This window comes from Sphaerodactylus townsendi, linkage group LG14, assembly GCF_021028975.2.
Source record: "Sphaerodactylus townsendi isolate TG3544 linkage group LG14, MPM_Stown_v2.3, whole genome shotgun sequence".
Classification (NCBI taxonomy): Eukaryota; Metazoa; Chordata; class Lepidosauria; order Squamata; family Sphaerodactylidae; genus Sphaerodactylus; species Sphaerodactylus townsendi.
In genome coordinates this window covers 26,305,430-26,325,956 of record NC_059438.1, presented here as the reverse complement: position 1 = coordinate 26,325,956, position 20,527 = coordinate 26,305,430, and the positions used below count along the sequence as shown (strand labels likewise).

General features: G+C 44.8%; 1 protein-coding gene across 1 annotated transcript; it reads right to left on the bottom strand.

Moving 5' to 3' along the window:
- Nucleotides 1-12,095: 12,095 nt before the first annotated feature.
- On the bottom strand, nucleotides 12,096-17,685 carry CHST8 (carbohydrate sulfotransferase 8). The gene is made up of 3 exons (XM_048515333.1): nucleotides 17,586-17,685; nucleotides 16,467-16,555; nucleotides 12,096-14,575 (listed from the first exon to the last, which is right to left on the bottom strand). The coding sequence occupies exons 1-3, from the start codon at nucleotides 17,683-17,685 to the stop codon at nucleotides 13,433-13,435; spliced, it is 1,332 nt and encodes a 443-aa protein (XP_048371290.1). The 3' UTR covers nucleotides 12,096-13,432.
- Between the last annotated feature and the right edge of the window lie 2,842 nt (nucleotides 17,686-20,527).

The window sequence follows — 20,527 nt, the reverse complement described above, 5'->3', positions numbered from 1 at the left end:
GATTTGGGACAATACAATTTAAGATCCTTGTGAAACGTCTATCAAGTGACGTTACAGAATATTGGCTGAAAAGGGATCCCTGCGGATTTAAGAGAAAAGACATGCACCGGTCCTTTGTTCTTCGCCGAAATGAATGCCTGGCTTCTTCTAGCCGCGAGAAATTCCCTGATAGGGCAGAAGACCTAAGAAGGAGAATGGAGGTAACATTAGCATCATTCTTCACTTCTAGTACCAAAACTAGTTAAGGTAGCACCACAGAGAGGTACACTACGGTCTGTATTCAGCCCAGAGGAGTGCATACGTCAAAAATTATTACTTCGGTTCTGCATCAGAAAGTTTGGAAGGGCACGACGATCATTTTCATAAAATAATGTCAGGAATATTGTAATCATACTGGGAAGTAATTTAAATAAATATCAGGAAAATACTCACCAGTGAAAGCAATAAGCATGCCCTTGTCAAATGATGAATGATGGAACCCTCTCCCCTTGGAGCAGAAGGAGCAGGTGGGAGGGAGAAATGTGCCCTGGGCTTTGCTGGTCAAGGGAGAGTATGTGCCCTAACCTTTAAAGTGTGCTGCTGTTCTATGGATGGTAGACCTGGTCTCTGGACTTAAACATCTCATGGAAAAGAACAGCCCTTCAAACTTTAATGGGGAAGCAGCACAACAGACTAGTTGGGGATTATTCCCTCCCCTCCCTCACCATTCTGCTGCCTCTTCCGCTATCTCGAATCCTGAAGTCACCTGCAGAGAAAATATCAGATCCGAAAAGAGAGCCCCCCTTCGGTTTCCACCGCTGAATGCTGCTGATCTGATCTGAAATATTGGGCATTTTATTGGATAGCTGAAATACGGTACATTTTAACAATAACCAGGTGCATAGTTCTATCAAACCATCCATGCCCAGAACATGGAATTTTCCTGTATTCCTTTGCATTCTGGCACCCCTTGCTAATCATTCCTGGAGCCCACACAGGGGAAAAGCTGCTCAGGTTGAGGAGCTGGACTGAAGAAGAAGAAGGAGGAGGAGGAGGAGGAGGAGGAGGAGGAGGAGGAGGAGGGGATTAAAAGTGGTCCTCCTTCTGCAAACTTAGCTGGGTTCCGAGTGGGCTTCAGATTTCTCTGCACAGATACTTGGATACAAGCTACCTTCTTGGGGGGTATACCTACCCGCCATGTTGCCCTCCATGGACTCTTGATGGAATAGAAATGGGAGGGGCCATGCCTTAATGACAGAGCATGTGCTTGACATATAGAAGAAGGAGGAGAAGTTTGGATTTATACCCCACATTTCTCTCCTGTAAGGAGACTCAAGGCGGCCTACAAACTCCTTTCCCTTCCTCTCCCCACAACAGACACCTTGGGAGGTAGGTGGAACTGAGAAAGTTCTTGAGAGAACCGTGATTAGCCCAAGGTCACCCAGCAGGAATGTAGGAATGCGGAAACAAATCCAGTTCACCAGATGAGCCTCTGCCACTCAGGTGGAGGAGTGGGGAATCAAACCCGGTTCTCCAGATTAGAATCCACCTGCTCTTAACCACCACACCACGCTAGTTCCCAGGTTCAATCCCCAACATCGCAAGTTGCAAGGATCAGGTGCAAAGTGATGCAAAAGACCTGAGCTTGGGACCCGTGACAGCCAATATGAGCAGACAGAATTGACCTTGATGGGTGGGCCAAAAGTCTGATTCAATATAAGGCAACAAGACGTGGTCATGTATGTAGTATTTAATGATCATAAATCCATTCATGGATCCAGCGTTGTGTAGCAATTAGGAACTCAGTCTAGGGCCCTGTCCCCACTTACCTTTGACCACCCTTTGCTGTGTGCTGCTCTCAGTGCGCGGTGTCTCTGGTGAGCGCCCGGGCATCCCCACGACCCCGTGCTCTGCGTGGGGTCATCAAAAGGCGCTGTTTTGAGGAGACCAGGGATGCCACGTGCTGAGGGGGCACGAGAGCAGCAGCGTCGGGGCGGCTGCACTGTCACCACCCCTGTAGTGGGGAGTGCCCTGGGACCCCGCGCTACTTGAGGAGAGTAGCGCGGGGCTTAAGGTAAGTGGGGAAAGGGCCATAGTTTAGATCTAAATTGGGATTCAGCTGCTTTCTATAGCAATTTCATCTCCAGCAATACACCCCTTCCCCTTTAACCTAAGGAAGATCTTATCTTACCGTATATAATTGAGTAATATGCAGCAGCCGGCTTATTCTTGGGTCAGCTGGAAGGCAGGAGGAGGTTTGGTTGACGAACCCTCAACCAGTGGGTGCACAGACAGTCCTGTGCGCCTATTGGTTGAGGGTTCGTCATCATGGCTGGTGGACTCTCATCCAATGGACTCCAGACAGTCCTGCATGCCCATTGGCTGAGGGTTTGTTGTTGTAACACTTTGCACGTTACTCAGTTATATAGGGTAAGATGATGAGACAGCATGGATGTGGTATCATCCAGTTCTGCATATGCTTTAGCAACTTTTTATATGAGGACGTTACTCAAGTGATTTGGTCCTGTGTTGCATGTATGTAGGAGGGAAGGTTGCATAGTATAGCCTGGCCTCCTTAGATCTCAGAAGCTAAGCAGGGTCAGTACTTGGAGGCCACCAAAGAAGCATCTGCAGAGGAGAGCAATGGCAAACCACCTCTGTTTCTCACTTGCCCTGAAACTTCCCCCTGAGGTCGCCATAAGTTAGTTGCAACTTAATGGCACTGATGGACTCTCTCTGTGTGTAAAGGGCTGTCAAGTCTCAGCTGAATTATGGCCTTCCACTGCACAACAACCTAGTATTCCTTGGTGGTCTCCCATCTAATTACTAACCAGGGCGGAACCTGCTTAGCTTCTGAGAGCTGACAAGATCAGTCTAGCCTGGACACACTTCTGCACCATACTGCAAAACATGCTTGTGATTTCTGTGTGGCCCTTCGCTTAGTTCTTGTATTGTCTATTTAAACTTAGGCAATAAGACAGGCATTGGGGCCTTGAGCCTGAGGGCTTCTGGGCAGTTTGCTCCCCGTGGCCCCCCCCCCCCATGTGTCCCCTGGCCCAGATAGAAGCTGCAGAAAAAGCCAAATCAGTTCTAAATATTTCCTCAAATCCTGTTTCTTTCTTTTTAATTTGGAATGCGGCCGCACCAAGTTCTCCGCGGCCGCTGCCGCCTCCTGCACAAAAGCGGGCTTCCAATCTCGGATCGCTTGGCGTTCTGTCGCCTCATTACAAACATTTATATTCTGCTCGAACGCTGCTGGCAAGAGGTGAAAGGCATCCAGGGTGAAAAGAAATTAGTTTCATTAAGCAGTAATTACAGGGAAAAATTGTGATCGCTGGCTTCAGCCGCCCTCTGAAGTTATTCTAGCGCTGCTGGTTAAAAAGATCTTGATCTATGCCGTTCGGTTAATGATCAACAGTTTTAGAAAAGATATTTCCTAGCAGCGTGGCCTTTGAATGATTGGGACCGTCCTTTCTTCTTCCCTAGTTGCTGGATCTTTCAAACTGTTGAGAACTGCTAAATAGAGGAGGCTGCTTCTCAGTCTGAGTATATTTCACGCTGGAAATGTCTTAACGCCTTTTGAGAAATGTATATTTTGATCATAAGCCTTCTGAGGAAGGGGAGGGAAGAGAAAAGTGTTTACCCCTCACTGTAATAAGGAGGAGTCGAAGAGAAATCTGTTTGGATGTAAGGGCTGGAGAGCTGTGAAATTGCATACCAGAAAGTAAGCCTTCGGCAGATGGAAACGCTTGGTTGGGCCTGGAGGGGGATAGAGGAATGAAGGGATATATGATCCTAAGGTTACCCTGACCCAGATCTGCAAATGAATGCTGTACATGATTCCAAGGTAGCTCTTGGGGAATCCCACACTCAGTTGCCAAACACATGGGTACATGTCTGCATAGCAACACAGGCATGTCTACTGAGCTAAGGCACGCTATCAAGTCATCTGTGAGTACCACTGCTGAACAAATGTGATATTCTATGATGGCTACAGAGAGAGAAAGAACCATGGAAAAAGTTTTAAAAGGCTATTGCATACTGTCAGAAATGTCAGACAATGTACGATGTCACACTGGAGTTAGACAGGGGGCAAATATGGGACTGCTGCCACACACTGAAAACTCCTTGCACACCTAAAATGTGGAGTTAGCACATAAGAAGGTTGGAGCCCTGACATACTTAGGCCAGCAAGTGCAGAATAATGCACTTTCAAATTCACTTTTAATGCACTTTGCAGCTGGATTTTACTGTGTGGAATCTTCAGAAGTGCCATTTCCCGCCCAAGGTCTGGTTTGGGCTGTTGCCACCCCCACAAAAAGGATGCTTCTGATTGGTCGTTAGACAGTGAATGAGGGAAAACGAAGCCCTCCCTTTATTCCAGTTCTGGATAGGGCTCGACGCAGGCCTTAACACACCAAGTGGCAGCAAAAAATAATGAGGCACAGACTCACATCACATTCCCACTCATGTTTTTATATTTTTGTGGAAAATGAGAGACTTTCCTGTCCCATGATATGCCCACTAGCATTTGGCCCAAAGTGGACATCTCCCTAGCGATGCGCTCCGAGCAACCAGTACATGTTCAAATAAGAAAACGGGAACATTTTGGGATTCCACTCCTGATTAACCCAGGTGAAATGGCACCTGGTCCATACCGTGAGCAGAAAATGTGCTTGGGAAGGGCGGGCTGTAACAGTCAGTGGCTCAGCAGAGTTGAAAACTGACATGACATCATGACATCATATCCCTGAAATCAGGCTCCATCCCTGAAGACTGGAAGATGGCCAATGTCACACCAATCTTTAAGAAAGGATCTAGGGGGGACCCGGGAAATTACAGGCCAGTCAGTTTGACATCTGTTCCTGGTAAATTAGTAGAATCTATCATTAAAGATAAAATTATAAAAACATGTAGAAAAGCAAGACCTGCTGAGAAAGAGTCAGCATGGCTTTTGCAGAGGCAAATCCTGTCTTACAAACTTACTAGAGTTCTTTGAGGGTGTAAACAGGCATGTGGACAGGGGTGAACCGGTGGACATTGTCTACTTGGATTTCCAAAAGGCTTTTGACAAAGTTCCTCACCAGAGACTGTTGAGAAAACTCAGCAATGAAGGAATAAGAGGGGAAGTCCTCCTATGGATTAAAAACTGGTTGAGAAACAGGAAACAAAGAGTAGTGTAAATGGGAAGTTCTCACAATGGAGAGATGTCGGGAGTGGTGTCCCCCAAGAAGGATCCGTTTGGGACCAGTGCTCTTTAACCTATTCATAAATGACCTGGAAGTAGGGGGGTGGGTAAGCGTGTGGTGTGGCCAAGTTTGCAGATGATACCAAATTATGTAGGGTGGGTGAGAACCACAACAGGATTGCTTGAAGAGCTCCAAGCCCGGACCTTGATAAATTAGATGAGTGGGCTCAGAAATGGCAAAATGCAGTTCAATGTAGCAAAATGTAAGAGTGATGCACATAGGGGCAAAAAATCCAAACTTCACATACACGCTACAGGGGTCAGGTGCTATCAGTCACAAACCAGGAAAGGGATTTAGGCGTCTTAGTTGATAGTTCCATGGGAATGTCAACTCAATGCATGGCAGCTGTGAAAAAGGCAAACTCTATGCTGGGGATCATTAGAAAAGGGAATTGATAATAAAACTGCACAAGATTGTCATGCCCTTATATAAAAGCAGTGGTGCGACCGCACTTGGAGTCACTGTGTGTCCAGTTTCTGGTCGCCCGCATCTCAAAAAGGATATTAGAGGAGATAAGAAAAGAAGGGTGCTGAGAGAGAAGGGGCAGCAACAAGGATGATTGAGGGACTGGAGCACCTTCCCTATGAGGAGAGGCTGCAGCGTTTGGGACTCTTTAGTTTGGAGAGGAGGCGGCTGAGGGGGGATATGATTGAAGTCTACAAAATTATGCATGGGGTAGAAAATGTTGACAGAGAGACATTTTTCTCTCTTTCTCACAATACTAGAACCAGGGGACATTCATTGAAAATGCTGGGGGGAAGAATTAGGGCTAATAAAAGGAAACACTTCTTCACGCAACGTGTGATTGGTGTTTGGAATATGCTGCCACAGGAGGTGGTGATGGCCACTAACCTGGATAGCTTTAAAAGGGGCTTGGGCAGGTTTATGGAGGAGAAGTTGATTTATGGCTACCAATCTTGATCCTCTTTGATCTGAGATTGCAAATGCCTCAACAGACCAGGTGATCGGGAGCAACAGCCGCAGAAGGCCATTGCGTTCACATCCTACATGTGAGCTCCCCAAGGCACCTGGTGGGCCACTGCGAGTAGCAGAGAGCTGGACTAGATGGACTTTGGTCTGATCCAGCTGGCTTGTTCTTATGTTCTTATGTTCTTATGTTCTTATGGAGATCAGGCGGTTGGGCAGGAAAAATAAACTGGTTCTGCTCCTGTAGTGTTTGCATGGTAGCGGGTTCACTGCGGGATTTTTGAAAAGAATTGCCAAATTGGCAATTTTTGAAAATCCCGGGATGAGGGAAATATCATGGAACCAATTCGCTTTAGGACCAGGAACCATGCTAACTTCTTGGCCAAACCGGGCTATTTCCCTTGCTCAACCTGGGATATTTGGACCATGCAGAAATGACCGTTCTGAGGCAGATGATAGCAACAGGTATTCTGCGTGGTGATCTCCACCTTGTGGAATGAAATAATTCAGGATGGAGTCTACATAATGGTGCAGGATTGCAATGTACTGTAATGCTTACTATAGTTATCATATGGTTTTAACTGTGTTGCCTTCTACTCTTGTAATTCCACTTCCTTCATTCTTTATGGCATATGGTTGCCTGAGTGACTTCTTGGTTTGCATTGTTTTCTAATTTTGCAATCCTAGCCCTATGGTGGAAAGGAAGGCTTCATGATATAGCCTGATCTTGTCAGAACTTGGAAGCAAACAGGGTTGGCGCTTGGATGAGAAACCACCAATGAAGGGGCCATTGTGGTTTTTTGGGGCTGTGTGGCCGCAGTCTGGCAGTTTTTGCTCCTAATTTTTTGCCTGCATCTCTGGCTGGCCTCTTCGGAGACATGTCAGGGTAAGATATGTTTCTCTCTATGGAAGCAATGAAGACTTTGCAGAGGAAGGCAAGGGGCTTACCTTGAAAGCCCCTTAATGCGGTGGTCATAAGTTAGTTGTGACTTGACAGTGCTTATACTTTGTCCTATTACTTGTACGCCGATTGCCTTATGGTGTTTGATTGCATTACTATATATTATCTAAAACACCTTTCGTCTCAGCAAGGAAGTCAGGCCATAAATAAAGTAAATAAAATAAATAAAAGTGAGTTATGACTTGTAGTGGCTCTCCTGGGTGTCAGGTACAATCTGTCACATTCCCTACTGCCTGATTTGTTCAGCAAGCGACACCGGGGATTGAACCTGGGGTTCTTCTGCAAACAAAACCCCTCCCTTTGTGACCTGCAGTAGTTCCCCAGGGTCTCAGGCAGAGATCTTTCACACCAATTACTAAGGCTCATTCTGCACATGCAGAATAATGCACTTTCAAAGGGCTTTCAGTGCTCTTTGAAGCTGTGCGGAATGGCAAAATCCACTTGCAAACAGTTGTGAAAGTGGTTTGAAAACGCATTATTTTGCGTGTGCGGAAGGGGCCAAACTGACCTTTGAAGAAGAAGAAGAAGAAGAAGAAGAAGAGGAAGAGGAAGAGGAGGAGGAGTAGGAGGAGGAGGAGTAGTTTGGATTTATATCCCCCTTTCTCTCATTTAAGAGACTCAAAGGGGCTTACAAACTCCATTCACTTCCCCCCTCACAACAAACACCCTGTGATGTAGGTGGAGCTGAAAGAGGCTCAAAGAATTGTGACTAGCGCAAGGTCACCCAGCTGGCATGTGTTGGAGTGCACAAGCTGATCTGATTCTCCAGATAAGCCTCCACAGCTCAAGTGGCAGAGCGGGGAATCAAACCCGGTTCTCCAGATTAGAGTGCACCTGGTGTTAACCATTATACCACGTTTAACAGGAAATGCCACGGATTGTACCAGAGACCTGGTTTCTGAGCCGGTGCTCTGCATCTGAGTCACAGTTCACACTTGCTTATATTTGAGTCACGTTTTGGTGTGTTTTGAAGATAGCGGTGAGTTTTATGTTTTCTCGTCATGCAGATAATATCACAGTTGCATCAATAAAATATCCGAGTTTGAGGTGTTTGAGTTGTTGAGCCCAAAAGTATGGCTGTTTAAATTATATCTAGACAGGTTTGATTCCAATAATCTTTAACAGACATCTAAAAGTATCTTGATATAAACAACAGTTTGGAGAGGGGAAATTATATGGAAAGTAGAAGTTTTGGGGCATGCCTTTAATATATCAAAACTGATTGCTAAAATAATAACTAGAAATGTTCAGACATTGCTGTTATTTCTGTAAGGAAATGTCAAGGGGATCATCCTCCACACTTTCATCCCAAACGATTAGGAGAAAAGCAAGATGTAACATTTTTCCCCATTGAAGTGGATGATTTTTTTTTAATTAAAAGGAGATTAAATGAAATAAATGGGAAAAACTTCTGCAGAGTTACAGTGAATCAAAAATGAACCACATTTTTCTGTCTGAATATTACAGTCGGCGAACAGCAGGGACATAGACAGACAATCATTTTAAGAAAGTAGGAAGACATTCAAGTACTTGCTAGTTTGGTTTGCTCATCAGTTGTAAGCAGGGAGCCGATTGTGCATTGAGCAGTTTGGATATTTTGGGGGAAAAATGGATATGTCCATTTAACATGATTGCGCTCTTTACTCAAACTGTTGGAAAGTACAGTTCTAATTGATTCGAACTGGGTCTGGAGAACTTATGGAACCAACGCAACTAAAAAGAATGAAATGTTGTTAGGTCACCAATTGCAGGACTACTTTGCCGTAGCTTTCTCTCCTTCCAATGTCTCCTTGGCCTTCAATTTTTAAAAGACCACAGTTAAAAGGAAAAAAAACCCCATTCAGTTCCAGTTGAGACTTGCCATTTAGGTCTCTCTCTGTGTATCAGGTGTCTGCTCATTATGATCAAAAATCTGTTTTCCCTGTGTGTTTACTGGCATTGGTGGATGTATGCTTCCACAATCCCCCCTCCCTATTTTTACTTGGTTAGTGCTATTACACCACCACCCAGATTATTCCCTATCGCCTAATGACGGAATAGTGGACAGTTCTCTCTTTTTAAAAAACAAGAACAGCATCAGATCTGCAAGAACCAAAAATTACCCTGTTGAATGTGAAGCTGCTGCACAGCTGCCAACCTTCAGGTGAGGCCTGGAGATCCAATGGAATTGCAACTGATCTCCAGACTACAGAGAAAATGACAGCTTTGGAGGGTTACCTATGTGGCGCTATAGCCTGCTGAGTTCACTGTCCATACTCCACCCCCAAATCTCCAGGAATTTCCCAGCTGGGTGTTGGCAACCTCAGGTGCAGGCTCAAAGCTGTACAAGGTAACCCTTGAGGCATTCCAATTGCCTCACACCTGTTTGAGCAAAGTAGGTGTGCAATCATGTTTGTGTTGGTGTTAACCACGACGGAACACTGTCACTTCAGCTCAGACAAGATGTTTCGTGGATGCGAAAAAGAAACAACACCCCCCACCAACGCCCTAGCCTGACTGATCAGAGCAAATTGAGTTTCAGAGACCTGCCACGATGTATTACCCCCTTTTTTCTAATAGCTTTCAAAGCTCCGGTAGGAATCCTCTCTTGACTCCAGACTAGTTTCTGGTGGGATTCACGAGACAGTCTGATGGGATTCATTGTCCTATTTGAATTTCTTACAAGGAAGTAAAAGCTTTTTTTAAAAAACCCAGAACTACATGTATAAAATATCTGGTTTGTAACTGCACTGCGGATGCTGCTTCAGCAGGGTCCCTGAACTCTTTTATGTTTCAGTAAATCAAATTCAGGATGTAAATTCTGAGTCGGAGTGAAAGCTCTTCCTAATCAACAAAACTCCCCAATGAATATCCCCACGTTCCTCCACTTCCTTAAGGAGTAGCTCTGCAGGGTGGAGACAGAGAGACTTGATGATCTGGAGCATTAGGAAGGATTCACCAGGTAGTCGTGTCCTTAAAAAGTGTGATTCAAACTCAGCATACCTGTCTGATTCAAGCCAGTCACTTGTTGTGTTAGAGAACTTTTCTCCCTTCTTTTAGCCAAGATGTCAAAAGAACATAAGAACATAAGAAAGAGCCTGCTGGATCAGACCAGAATTCATCTAGTCCAGCACTCTGCTACTCACAGTGGCCCACCAGATGCCTTTGGGAGCTCACGTGCAGGATGTGAAAGCAATGGCCTTCTGCTGCTGCTGCTGCTGCTCCCGAGCACCTGGTCTGCTAAGGCATTTCTGAGAAGAAAACGAAAGGCGAGGGGGAGAAAAGGAAAGCACATAAACTGCATGAGCTACCTCCAGAAAAACTAGATGGATGAGCTAGATGGATGAGCTACCTCCAGAAAAACACTCGCCCAAAACTGGGAAGTACAACAAACTAATTTATAGCACGAATAATGTGTTTAGACTTACAACAAATTAGTTTGTTGTACTTCCCTGTTTTGGGCGAGTGTTTTTCTGGAGGTAGCTCATCCAGTTCATGTGCTTTCCTGCTAAGGCATTTGCAATCTCAGATCAAGGAGGATCAAGCAATGTCAAATTTGCTTTTTTTAACCATCAAATCACAGCTTTCTTATGTAGGGTTTTCAAGGCAAGAGACAATCAGAGGTGATTACTGTCATGTTGTCTATCTCATTTTCTAAGCAAAATAAAAGGCAGTTTCTTTGAGAAGGGAGTTACAAATTTACACCACAGCTAAAGAATTGTAACAATGGCTCTGGAATGGGTTTAGTGATGCCAACCTCCATGAAGGACATGGAGATCTGCCAGAATTGCCCTTCTTCTCCAGCTGACAGAAATAAGAATGGATTCTTTGGAGGGGAGACTCTATGTCATTGTATCCTACGAAGGTCCCTGTCATCTTCAAGCTCCATCCCAAAATCTCTAGGAGTTTCCCAACCTGGATCTGACAACCCTACTCCCCCTTACCCTGCTGATGGCCAAGGTGGGGGGGCAGGCAACCCTATCATTAGACCTAATGGAAGCAGCCATCATTTAAAAATTATATGGGGGCCCAATTTAGCTGGAGACCATGGAGTGGGAAGAAAGGTGCTCCTAGCCTTCTGCTGTTTTCCCACACTGAAGCAGCTTGGGAAAGGGGGAGATATTTGTCCCATTTTGCAGCTGCATGTGATTAGAATGCCACATTTTTAAAACCTTGTGTTGTTTGGCCCTTAGTGGGGTAGAATGTTGGGGTTCTTGTGGGTCAGAGTGAAAGGTGAAATGGATTTTGGCAGGTTGGAGTTGGAGACTGAGCAGGATTTTCAGAACCAACTGCTAATAGGGTTGTCCCCTACCTCTGATGTAGGTCATTGGCCTGGAGACAGGGCTAAAATTTCCATCAGTGGAGCAGAACTTTCCTGCATCCCTCCTGATCTCCCCTGCAGCAGTAAGAGGGAAATTGGTGGAAAGTGCCAATTAAGTTTAAATCCAGCCCCTCGATTCTACATCACAGCTTTGATACGGCCCCATACCCACATTCCTTAAGACGAAAATACCACCTTGAACAGTGCTGGGAATCTTGCAGAGGGCCAAATAACTGTTTATAACCATTAAAAACCCTGATGGGCAGGAAGCTGCATCTAAATTTATTTGCTACTTTAAAGGCGACGTTTGATATTCCCTGAGACTACATAGATTAAACTAAAGATTTATGTTAATGCCAAGGATTAAAAGAATTTTAATAGTGTGCATAAAGATGTAAATGTGCTGTGTTTTCGTTTTTTCCTGCAGACGAATGTGCCATAAGGGAGCTTTAGATGGAAGAGAATGTATTCATATCCTGTGAATTGTAACATCTGGCTTAATTTTGCACTCATGTGTTCATTAAATATTAGTTGCTTTCGATTGGTGCATCCTTGAAATCACAATTTACTACGGAAAGATCCCCCCCCCCCCTTCGGTATTCCCAGAAGGCAAGCGGAAGCAGTTACGTAAAACAGCTTTTTACTAACCATATTTTTTTGCAGAATCCTGATTGTCGGACTTATTAGGGAGGATACCACAGAGGACTTTACAGACACCTTCTATCCTTTCTTTCATGAGCAGTGCAAACACCCACTGACATCATGTTGAAAAATTCTGTGCTTTATTAGGAGCCCTGCCATTAGATGTATAAATATACCAAATGTAGAAATCATAGTCAAAATGTACGATGTGATGGAGACAGTTAAGTTGTGCATGTAAATACTACTAATTGCGAGTTATAGCCTAGCTTCTTTTTAATATGCTGCAGCCGCAACAAACTCTGCACTGGATCCTTTAAGAATGCCTAGCATATATCACAAACAGGCACAGACAATCAACACTTCTTTCCCATAGACTTTGCAGGCCTAAGAATAGATGGAAAGTGATATTTTTTTCTTGATTTTTTTAAAAAAACGAGGTCTCTTTCTTTCTTTTACACAGATAAACCTTGAAAAATATGGAGGTAAGGTTATTTCCCCTACAGCAGCTCAACACCTGAATGGAGAAGTTAATTTAGAGCAAGTTTACACCACATACTTGTTATAAGTCGTGGCTTCCTTCAAAGAATCCTTGGAATTGCATTTGGAGATGCCCAAAGACATTCTAGATCAGGGGATCTCAACCTTGAGAAGCCAGTGGACACATCTGGTATTCAGAGAAAGAGCCATTCGTCATGGAAGGCCGGAGCAATCACAAAATGGCTGCCATGAGTATAGGGTTGTTACCCAGGAGTCTCTTGGGGGCTAAAGTATTTGGGGATGGAGACTAAGGAAACAATGTCATGTAGTGCTATGACTTCACTTCACGTCATGGCACAATGTAATTCCCCCTCCCCCAGTTTTACTCCTGTCACACAACTGTGGGTGGGTGGGGGGAGCAGAGCAGTAGAGATGGGAGGTCACCTGCTGCAATAGTCAACTTTGTGAGTTGATATGGGGGCAATGACAAAAGGTTGGGAAGCCCTTAAGCCTCTCATTCTTCTGTGAACCCTTGTGGGGTTTTCTGAAGCACCTTTTGTTCCAGTGGGTGGAGAAAGGCCAGGACTGCCTCTTTAATTTGAGTAAAATATGGTTTGGGGAAAGAAAGAAGTGGGCACTAAGAAGCAAACCAGCAGGGGCCGTGGCACCACGCTGAGCACCACTGTTCTAGCTGCAGCCCCCTCAGACAGAACCACACTTCCCAGAGCTCTCTGGAGAGGGGGGAATGACTGCATAACCTGTCAAAGCCTGTCGTGTAGGTCTACCCTTTATCATATTTGTAAATGGGGGCAATTGGCCAGGAATTTCTTTAACATAGACCAATATAAGATTTCCCTCACACCGGCTGGCAGATGGTGCCCAGCAGTCCCTCCTCGTTTAGTAGAGGTCTTCAAAAGGCTTGGAGTAGTTAAACATCAGATAATCCATATAATAGAAATCGTAGCTGCGTTGCCTTTGAGCAGGAGAAAGCTGTGTGAAATACTGCTGCATAATTTGAGTGGTGGTCCGCTCTTCGTCAGAATGTCTGTCTTTAAACCTAGGGAAAGTCAAATTTTGTGGGGCGTTAATTAAGTGCAGGAAGAAATTTGCGTCTTCTTCCATGGTTTCAAATTTGCCTATAAAATCATAGTCTATCATACATGGGCTACAGAGCCTGTTGATGTGATCCCAGTGGATGTCCATTCCCACAGGCCGATGCACATCTAGAAGGTACTGAATGAACTCTTTAAATTTCACCCCAGAGCCTGTCCTGAGTGCTTCTTTGGTGCCGTTGACTCGGTACCTCGAAATGATTGGTCTGCCAAAAACAGGGTGGTAATAATTATTGGGGTGCTCAAACTTGTCTCGAAAAGCAGAAACCAACTTTTCAAAAGGTTCGCGGACAAAGAGCATTTTCGTGTAAGTATTGAGCCGGTAGTTGATCCCTTTGCGGTCAAAGCCATCCAGCCTTTTCAAGTAATTCCCATAATGCACTGTGTTGTGTTGAATAACCCTGGTGGATGAGGCCAGGCCGTTCAGAACCATGAGCACTCTCTTCCAGTTGGAGCAGCCAGCTTTGGGAACTTCACAGTAGAGAATTCGGTATTTATCTTCGACAAATATCCTGGAAACATGATACGGGGTGATTATACGTTTGCTGTTGCTCTTATATTTGGAACACGTCTCTCTCATGATTCGCTTCCTCTCCCTTTGGGTCTTGTACAGGCTTTTCCACTTGACATCACTTCCTTCTTCCATTTTCAAAATGGAGAGGTTGGGGAAAGAGCCGTTGATGGCAATCAGCGCGGGGCTCTTCTTGATGACAAATCTCCTCTTTCGCTTGTGAGTCCTAGCAGAATTGCTTCCTGTGCCTTTTTTCTGATGGTCTTTAATGACAAACAATACGTTCGGCTTGATATCTGTGCCTTGGCGCTCGGTCGGCCCACTTGGGTGCAACGAAGCCCTCTGGTTTACAATAGAGAATTCAGCCGCTGCGTTCCCCTGTGTTTTCCCATCCTGATTGTTGCTGGGTGCACAGTCCTAATGGGGAAAAAGGCCCAAGAAATTACTAAATGAGAGAGCATTCATCACTGTGGACAGCTTGTTCAGTTTAATGGGGTAAGCTATTTGTACGGTTTTAGTTCCGCTTAATGACGGAAAGAAAATGCATTGTCTTACAGGGGGATTTGGTACAGCTGTAATGATTTTTTCCACCCCTTTCTGCTTTTGAATTTATTGTTCTTCACACAAACATCAATTCCAGAGATAAACCATTGAGTAAGCTGGTCTAATTGTTTGGTCATAGTTTATGTGAAATTGTTAGACAAAATTCATCTTGGGGTGAGTGGACAGGTACCTCTTCAAACATATGTTTCTCAAGGAATGGTCTAACACTGATGGCATGTGGAAATGGAAAGAAATACTGAAGAGTATTCTTCACCTGCCTGGCAGGTTTGTTTCTTTTTGAAATGGCTGCCAATTTTTGCCTAATGTGCCAATTCTATGAAGAACTGGGTTCCTCCCCTGCCTTAAATGCCCAAGGGATTCAAAGAGAAGCAACACGATTTTTAACTAAGCTGGGCCAACTTGACCATGACTGTGTGTAGGATGCAGTAGAGAAGTGACCTTTTTTCCACTGAGAAAGGCTGGACATTTGGGGGTGACCCTGACCATGAACATTCTTGTATGAGGTCATGGAAAATCATGGGACATGCAGGGGGTCTGGGTCCTGACACACACCAGATCTTCCTGACTTGATCCCCTCATATCCTGATTGTAAACTTGGGGTGGTGACTTGGTTTCCTCATGGTGGAAATTCTCATGCACCATCATGGGATGGATCCCATGTATTTGTTTTGCTAATAGCCAGGCTCACCCCCTACTGATACAAGAAGCTCTTCTTCTGAAGGTTTCTTCTCAAAGCAAAGTACGCCATTAGCAGGATCCAGCCTGATGGACCTGGCTCTTCTTGGAAGCCCTCACTCAGCTAAGGCTTCATCTCCTCCTTCTCCATGTAATGCGGAACTTGGGAAGCATTTCCTGTGCCAAGAGCCCCCCTGTCAACTGGAGATCCACCAGTGCTATCACACATGGTTGGATACAATCAGCTTTTCTTCTAGGTCCGTGGTGGCGAACCTTTGGCACTCCAGATGTTATGGACTACAATTCCCATCAGCCCCTGCCAGCATGGCCATGCTGGCAGGGGCTGATGGGAATTGTAGTCCATAACATCTGGAGTGCCAAAGGTTCGCCACCACTGTTCTAGGGAAAAAGGAAGGACGGGTCTGCTTTGGTCACTGAGGAAGGCTGTGCTAAGGACCAGGGAACATCTGTGGACAAAAGCCACACATAATGGAGGTTGTTGTAGCAAGAGTAATTGGGTGGGATTCATTGAAAAAAAACCTGGATAAATCCAGAGAATTCAAGCTCAGTCTGCCCACAAGCAGACTTCCAGGCAGGTAAAAACACCGGTAGTGCTCCATGCTAAGCAAAGACCTGGAAATAAATTTTTGCTGTAAATAAAAAAACTTTGCACTGTACCCAGTCATTTTGAAGGCTCAGGGCCACTAGATGGTGCAATTTTACCAGGCTTTTTCCATGCCAGGAAGGCTGGATGACTTTAGAAAGGGTTTTTAAAAATTGGTATGGTTTATTACAAAATGTGGATATGGAAAATATTTTCCAGGCAAAGTGTGTCAGACTTAACCAGCCCTAACAAACTACTAGAAGCTAAACTTTGACAGTATAACAAATGGAGAGAATTTAACAAGCAAATTTGTATTCTGGGAAATCGTGCCTTGTCTTTCCTTTGCCAAACATCTTTGCTCGTCTAGTTGCTCGCTTCTTCCTCCAGCTGGAGCTTGCTGTCTCGTTCTTGGTCTTGAAAGCCTAAGCCACAGAGTACAACTTCCCAAAAGACTCTTTAACTTACTTTTTTGGGTTGCTGAGATTCCATGTTGTATCTCAGTCCTAGGGAAAGAAAGAAGAAAGAAAAATCTTTGTTTGTTGCAACAATCGAGGCTGACACACACAGAGACTCTTTAATTGTTCACAACTGTGAGGTCTCTAATTGGTAGAAAGGTGACATACAGGTGCTGGAAATAAATAATAAATAAACATGATGTTCCCTGGCAACAATTTAGGGCAGAATGAAACATCTCTCATTCATAACTTGATACTGGATTAGGGGCCTGGTGTGTACTACTGAGACCTGATCTTGCCCAGCTTTGGTCCTCCCCACCCCACAATCACTCGGCACAGCACTGTTCTAGACCAGTGGGGAGAGGAAGGGGAGTCCCTGTAATCCATAAAGCTTCCATCCCTCTTGTTAGGCAGCCGGTCTGTGTGGTGGTTGGATTCAAGGGTTTGCTCTTGCAGTTGGGCCATAGAGACAGATTTGCTGCTGGTATATCATCCACCTCATTGCCTGGCAGCTTCCCTCTTGGATGTGTTGTTGGAAGCCCCAGCCATGGTATTCTGTGGTGGAGTCTCCTTCTTTGGAGTTTTTTAAAGAGAGGCTGGATGGCCATCTGACAGGAATGTTTTGATTGTGTGTTCCTGCCTAGCAGAGAGTTGGACTTGCTGGCCCTTGGGGTCTCTTCCAACTCTATGATTCTATGAACATTCATGCTGAGACTGGTTCCCTCACTGGCCAGCTCAGCATGTTGTGACTTCTATGACGATTATGGGTCTATTTCAATTTGTGACTGGCCCAACTCAAGCAGCGGGAGATACCCTCAGTTTAATCTTTGCTCAGAACGTGGTAACGGAGATTCATAAATAGAACAGCTGAGGATTAGCCTGTTATCACAGACTGATCATTTCCTACTAAGATTTGGACTTGCAGTGACAATCTCCAGCCCCTCAGAAAAAGGAGACCCATTGAGATGGTCTGCCCTCAGAGATTTATGGAATCCAAGTGGTTCCTAAATGCTTTGGGAGATTTTTTGGCTGGTATGGAGGGTGCTCCTGTCGAGGCCTTGGCCTCTCTTAGGAATGGGGATATGAACAGGGCCATCGACACGATTGCTCCCAAGTGCCCTCGCCTCACCTGTAAAATCTGAAAAGCTCTTTGGTATTCTACAGAGGATAGGAAGGTCAATGGTTAGAGTGCAGGTGGCATAAATCCCACTGTGATGCTGACTGAACATGAGTTAGAGCACATTGTCATGCTTATCAGGCAGCCATGGCGATGGTGAAAAGGCGTTTTTTCTACATCACCATTGCATCCTCTAGTAGTTGTCCAGCAGAACGTTTCCATATAGTGAATGGCCTTGAAGAATCAAGCCAAAAGAGACAAGGGCAGATGGCCAGATAATGTCTGCTGTGACAACTTTGCAAGACACTGTGAGGGTGAAGTTGCTCAGATCCACAGGGAATTGGATGCCACAAGTGAGAATGGTCCAGAGGCATCCAGAGAACTATCTAATCCTGTTATTTTGGTTCATTTTCAGTTAGTGAGGCCTGATGATGTGGACAAGTTGCTTGCTGGGATCCAGCCAACATGCCTTTTAGATCATCGTCCGTCTTGGCTTATAAAAGCTAGCTGCCTGGATATGATGGAAAGGATACGGGGTGGTCAGTACCTCCTCGAGAGAGCCGGCGGTTTCGATAGCTCTCAAAAGGTGATATTGTGCCACCTTCTTAAGAGATCTTCTTTAGACCCTGAAGATCTAAACCACTTTTGCCTGGTGGCCAACACACCTTTTCTAGTCAAGATACAAGAGAAGGTTGTGGTTGTTCAACTGCAGGCATACTTGGAAGAAGCTGATTATCTAGACCCATTTCAATCTGTGTTCAGGCCCAGTCATAGAACTGAAACCACCTTGGTTGCCCTGAATGATGGCCTTTTTTTGGGAGAGAGATGGGGCAATGCATCCCTGTTCATACTCCTGGATCTCTCAGCGGCTTTTATTACTATTGTCTCCCATGCTCTTTTAGCAATTACATGAAGCCACTGGGAGAGGTTATAAGGAGATTTGAAGTAAGGTGCCATCAGTATGCTGATGGCACTCAGCTCTGTCTCTCCGTACCATCAAGAGAAGCGGTCGATGCTCTTGACAGGTGCTTGGAAGCAGTAATGGGCTGGATGAGGGCCAATAAATGAGGCTGCATCTAGACAAGACAAAGGCCAGTGGGTCTTGGGTCCATGTAGTCGGGTGACATCCTGTTCTTGATGGGACTGTATGGCCCTGAATGGAACAGGTGTGGAATCTGGGGGTGCTCCTGGACTCTGCAATGACACTTGAAGCTCAGGTGGAGATGGTGGCCAGGAGTACTTATTCCAAACTCCAGCTGGTTCCCCAGCTATTGCCCCTTCTGGACAGAGATGATCTGGCTACAGGAATCCACACTCTGGTAACCTTCAGATTGGATTATTATAATGAGCTTTAAGTGGGGCTGTCCTTGAAAATGGCTCAGAAGCTGCAGTTCACGCAGAATGTAGCAGCAAGACCACTCATGGTACTGGCTGGATGCACTCAACGACAATCTTAGAAGAATTGCACTGGCTACCAATTTGCTACCAAGCCCAATTCAGTTATCTCTGACTTATAAACCCCTAAACAGCTTTGGGCCCAACCAGTGGTTCTCAACCTGTGGGTCGTGACCCCTTTGGGGGCTGAACAACCCTTTCACAGGGGTCACCTAAGACTCTCTGCATCAGTGTTCTCCATCTGTAAAATGGATAAATGTTAGGGTTGGAACTGTCTTAAAGGGTTGCGGCATTAGGAAGGTTGAGAACCACTGAGCTAAAGGAATGCCTTCTCCCATATCAACCTGCCTGGGCTTTTATATCAGCAGACGAAGCCCTTCTAGTGGTCCCAGCATCTCAAGTGGTAAAAAAGGTGAGATCTGAGATAGGGCTTTCCAGTGGTGGCCCTGAGACTGTGGAATGATTTCCCTCCTGAGGCCACACTTCTTCTCTCTATATATTTCAAAAGTTGGTAAAGACACGCCTATTTACCCTGGCCTTTGGCTGAAGAGATGATTTCCCCCTTTGGAAATGTCAGGATTTTAATAGGCTTGTTGGAATTTCAAACTGTACACAGTTTATAATTGTTCTTAGATGATTTTTAAGTCTTTGGGTATAGAGCAGGATAGAAATATATATATGTACATATCATGTATATGTAGAAATGTATATATAGAGAAAGAAAGAAAGAAAGAAAGAAAGAAAGAAAGAAAGAAAGAAAGAAAGAAAGAAAGAAAGAAAGAAAGAAAGAAAGAAAGAAAGAAAGAAAGAAAGAAAGAAAGAAAGAAAGAAAGAAAAAGGACAGTGATAAATTCCTTGGAGTTCAAAACTTTTGATTTTTTCTCGAATGAAGCAAAATATTATGAAACCTCCAACAGGCAGAAAGGTCAGGACAATAAGTTTATCTTACTTTGTAATTCAGTCAGTTCATTTTGGTTTTCTGCCAGCCAGTTTTTCTCCAAGGGATACATAATGGACATCTTTTTTGAAATCCATGCAAACCCTCTCCAACTGTTTCTGTGTTTGTGACCCATCAGCAGTTGACATAGAGACTTGTCCTTACTAGAGCGGGTGCAGTTGACAGTCCCTCCTGCTAACACCAGCAAGGGGGCAGGGGAGGGGGGAGGAATGTTGGAAGGAACACTGTCCCATCCACTGTCTGACATTTCTAGGGTGCACCTGGATGTGACATCAGGTCATTCTAGGACTCAGTGAAAACTCTATGGCAGATCAATTACTTAAATATGTTAATAAGTAATTGTTAAATTGAAATATACCAGTGGGTGCTAATTAAATTATCAAAGAGCAGAAGGCTCTCTCTTAAAATTGTATCATGTACATATTGTATTATGTTTACATGTTATGGAATACTAAGATCCAGTCTATTGTTGTGTCAGAGTCAGAATTAGGTGTCTAGGGACGAGTTTGAGGAACACTCACGAACCCTGTGCAAGCGTTTCTCCTCTGCAGCAGTGGCGTAGTGGCTAAGAGCAGTGGCTAAGAGCAGGTGCACTCTGATC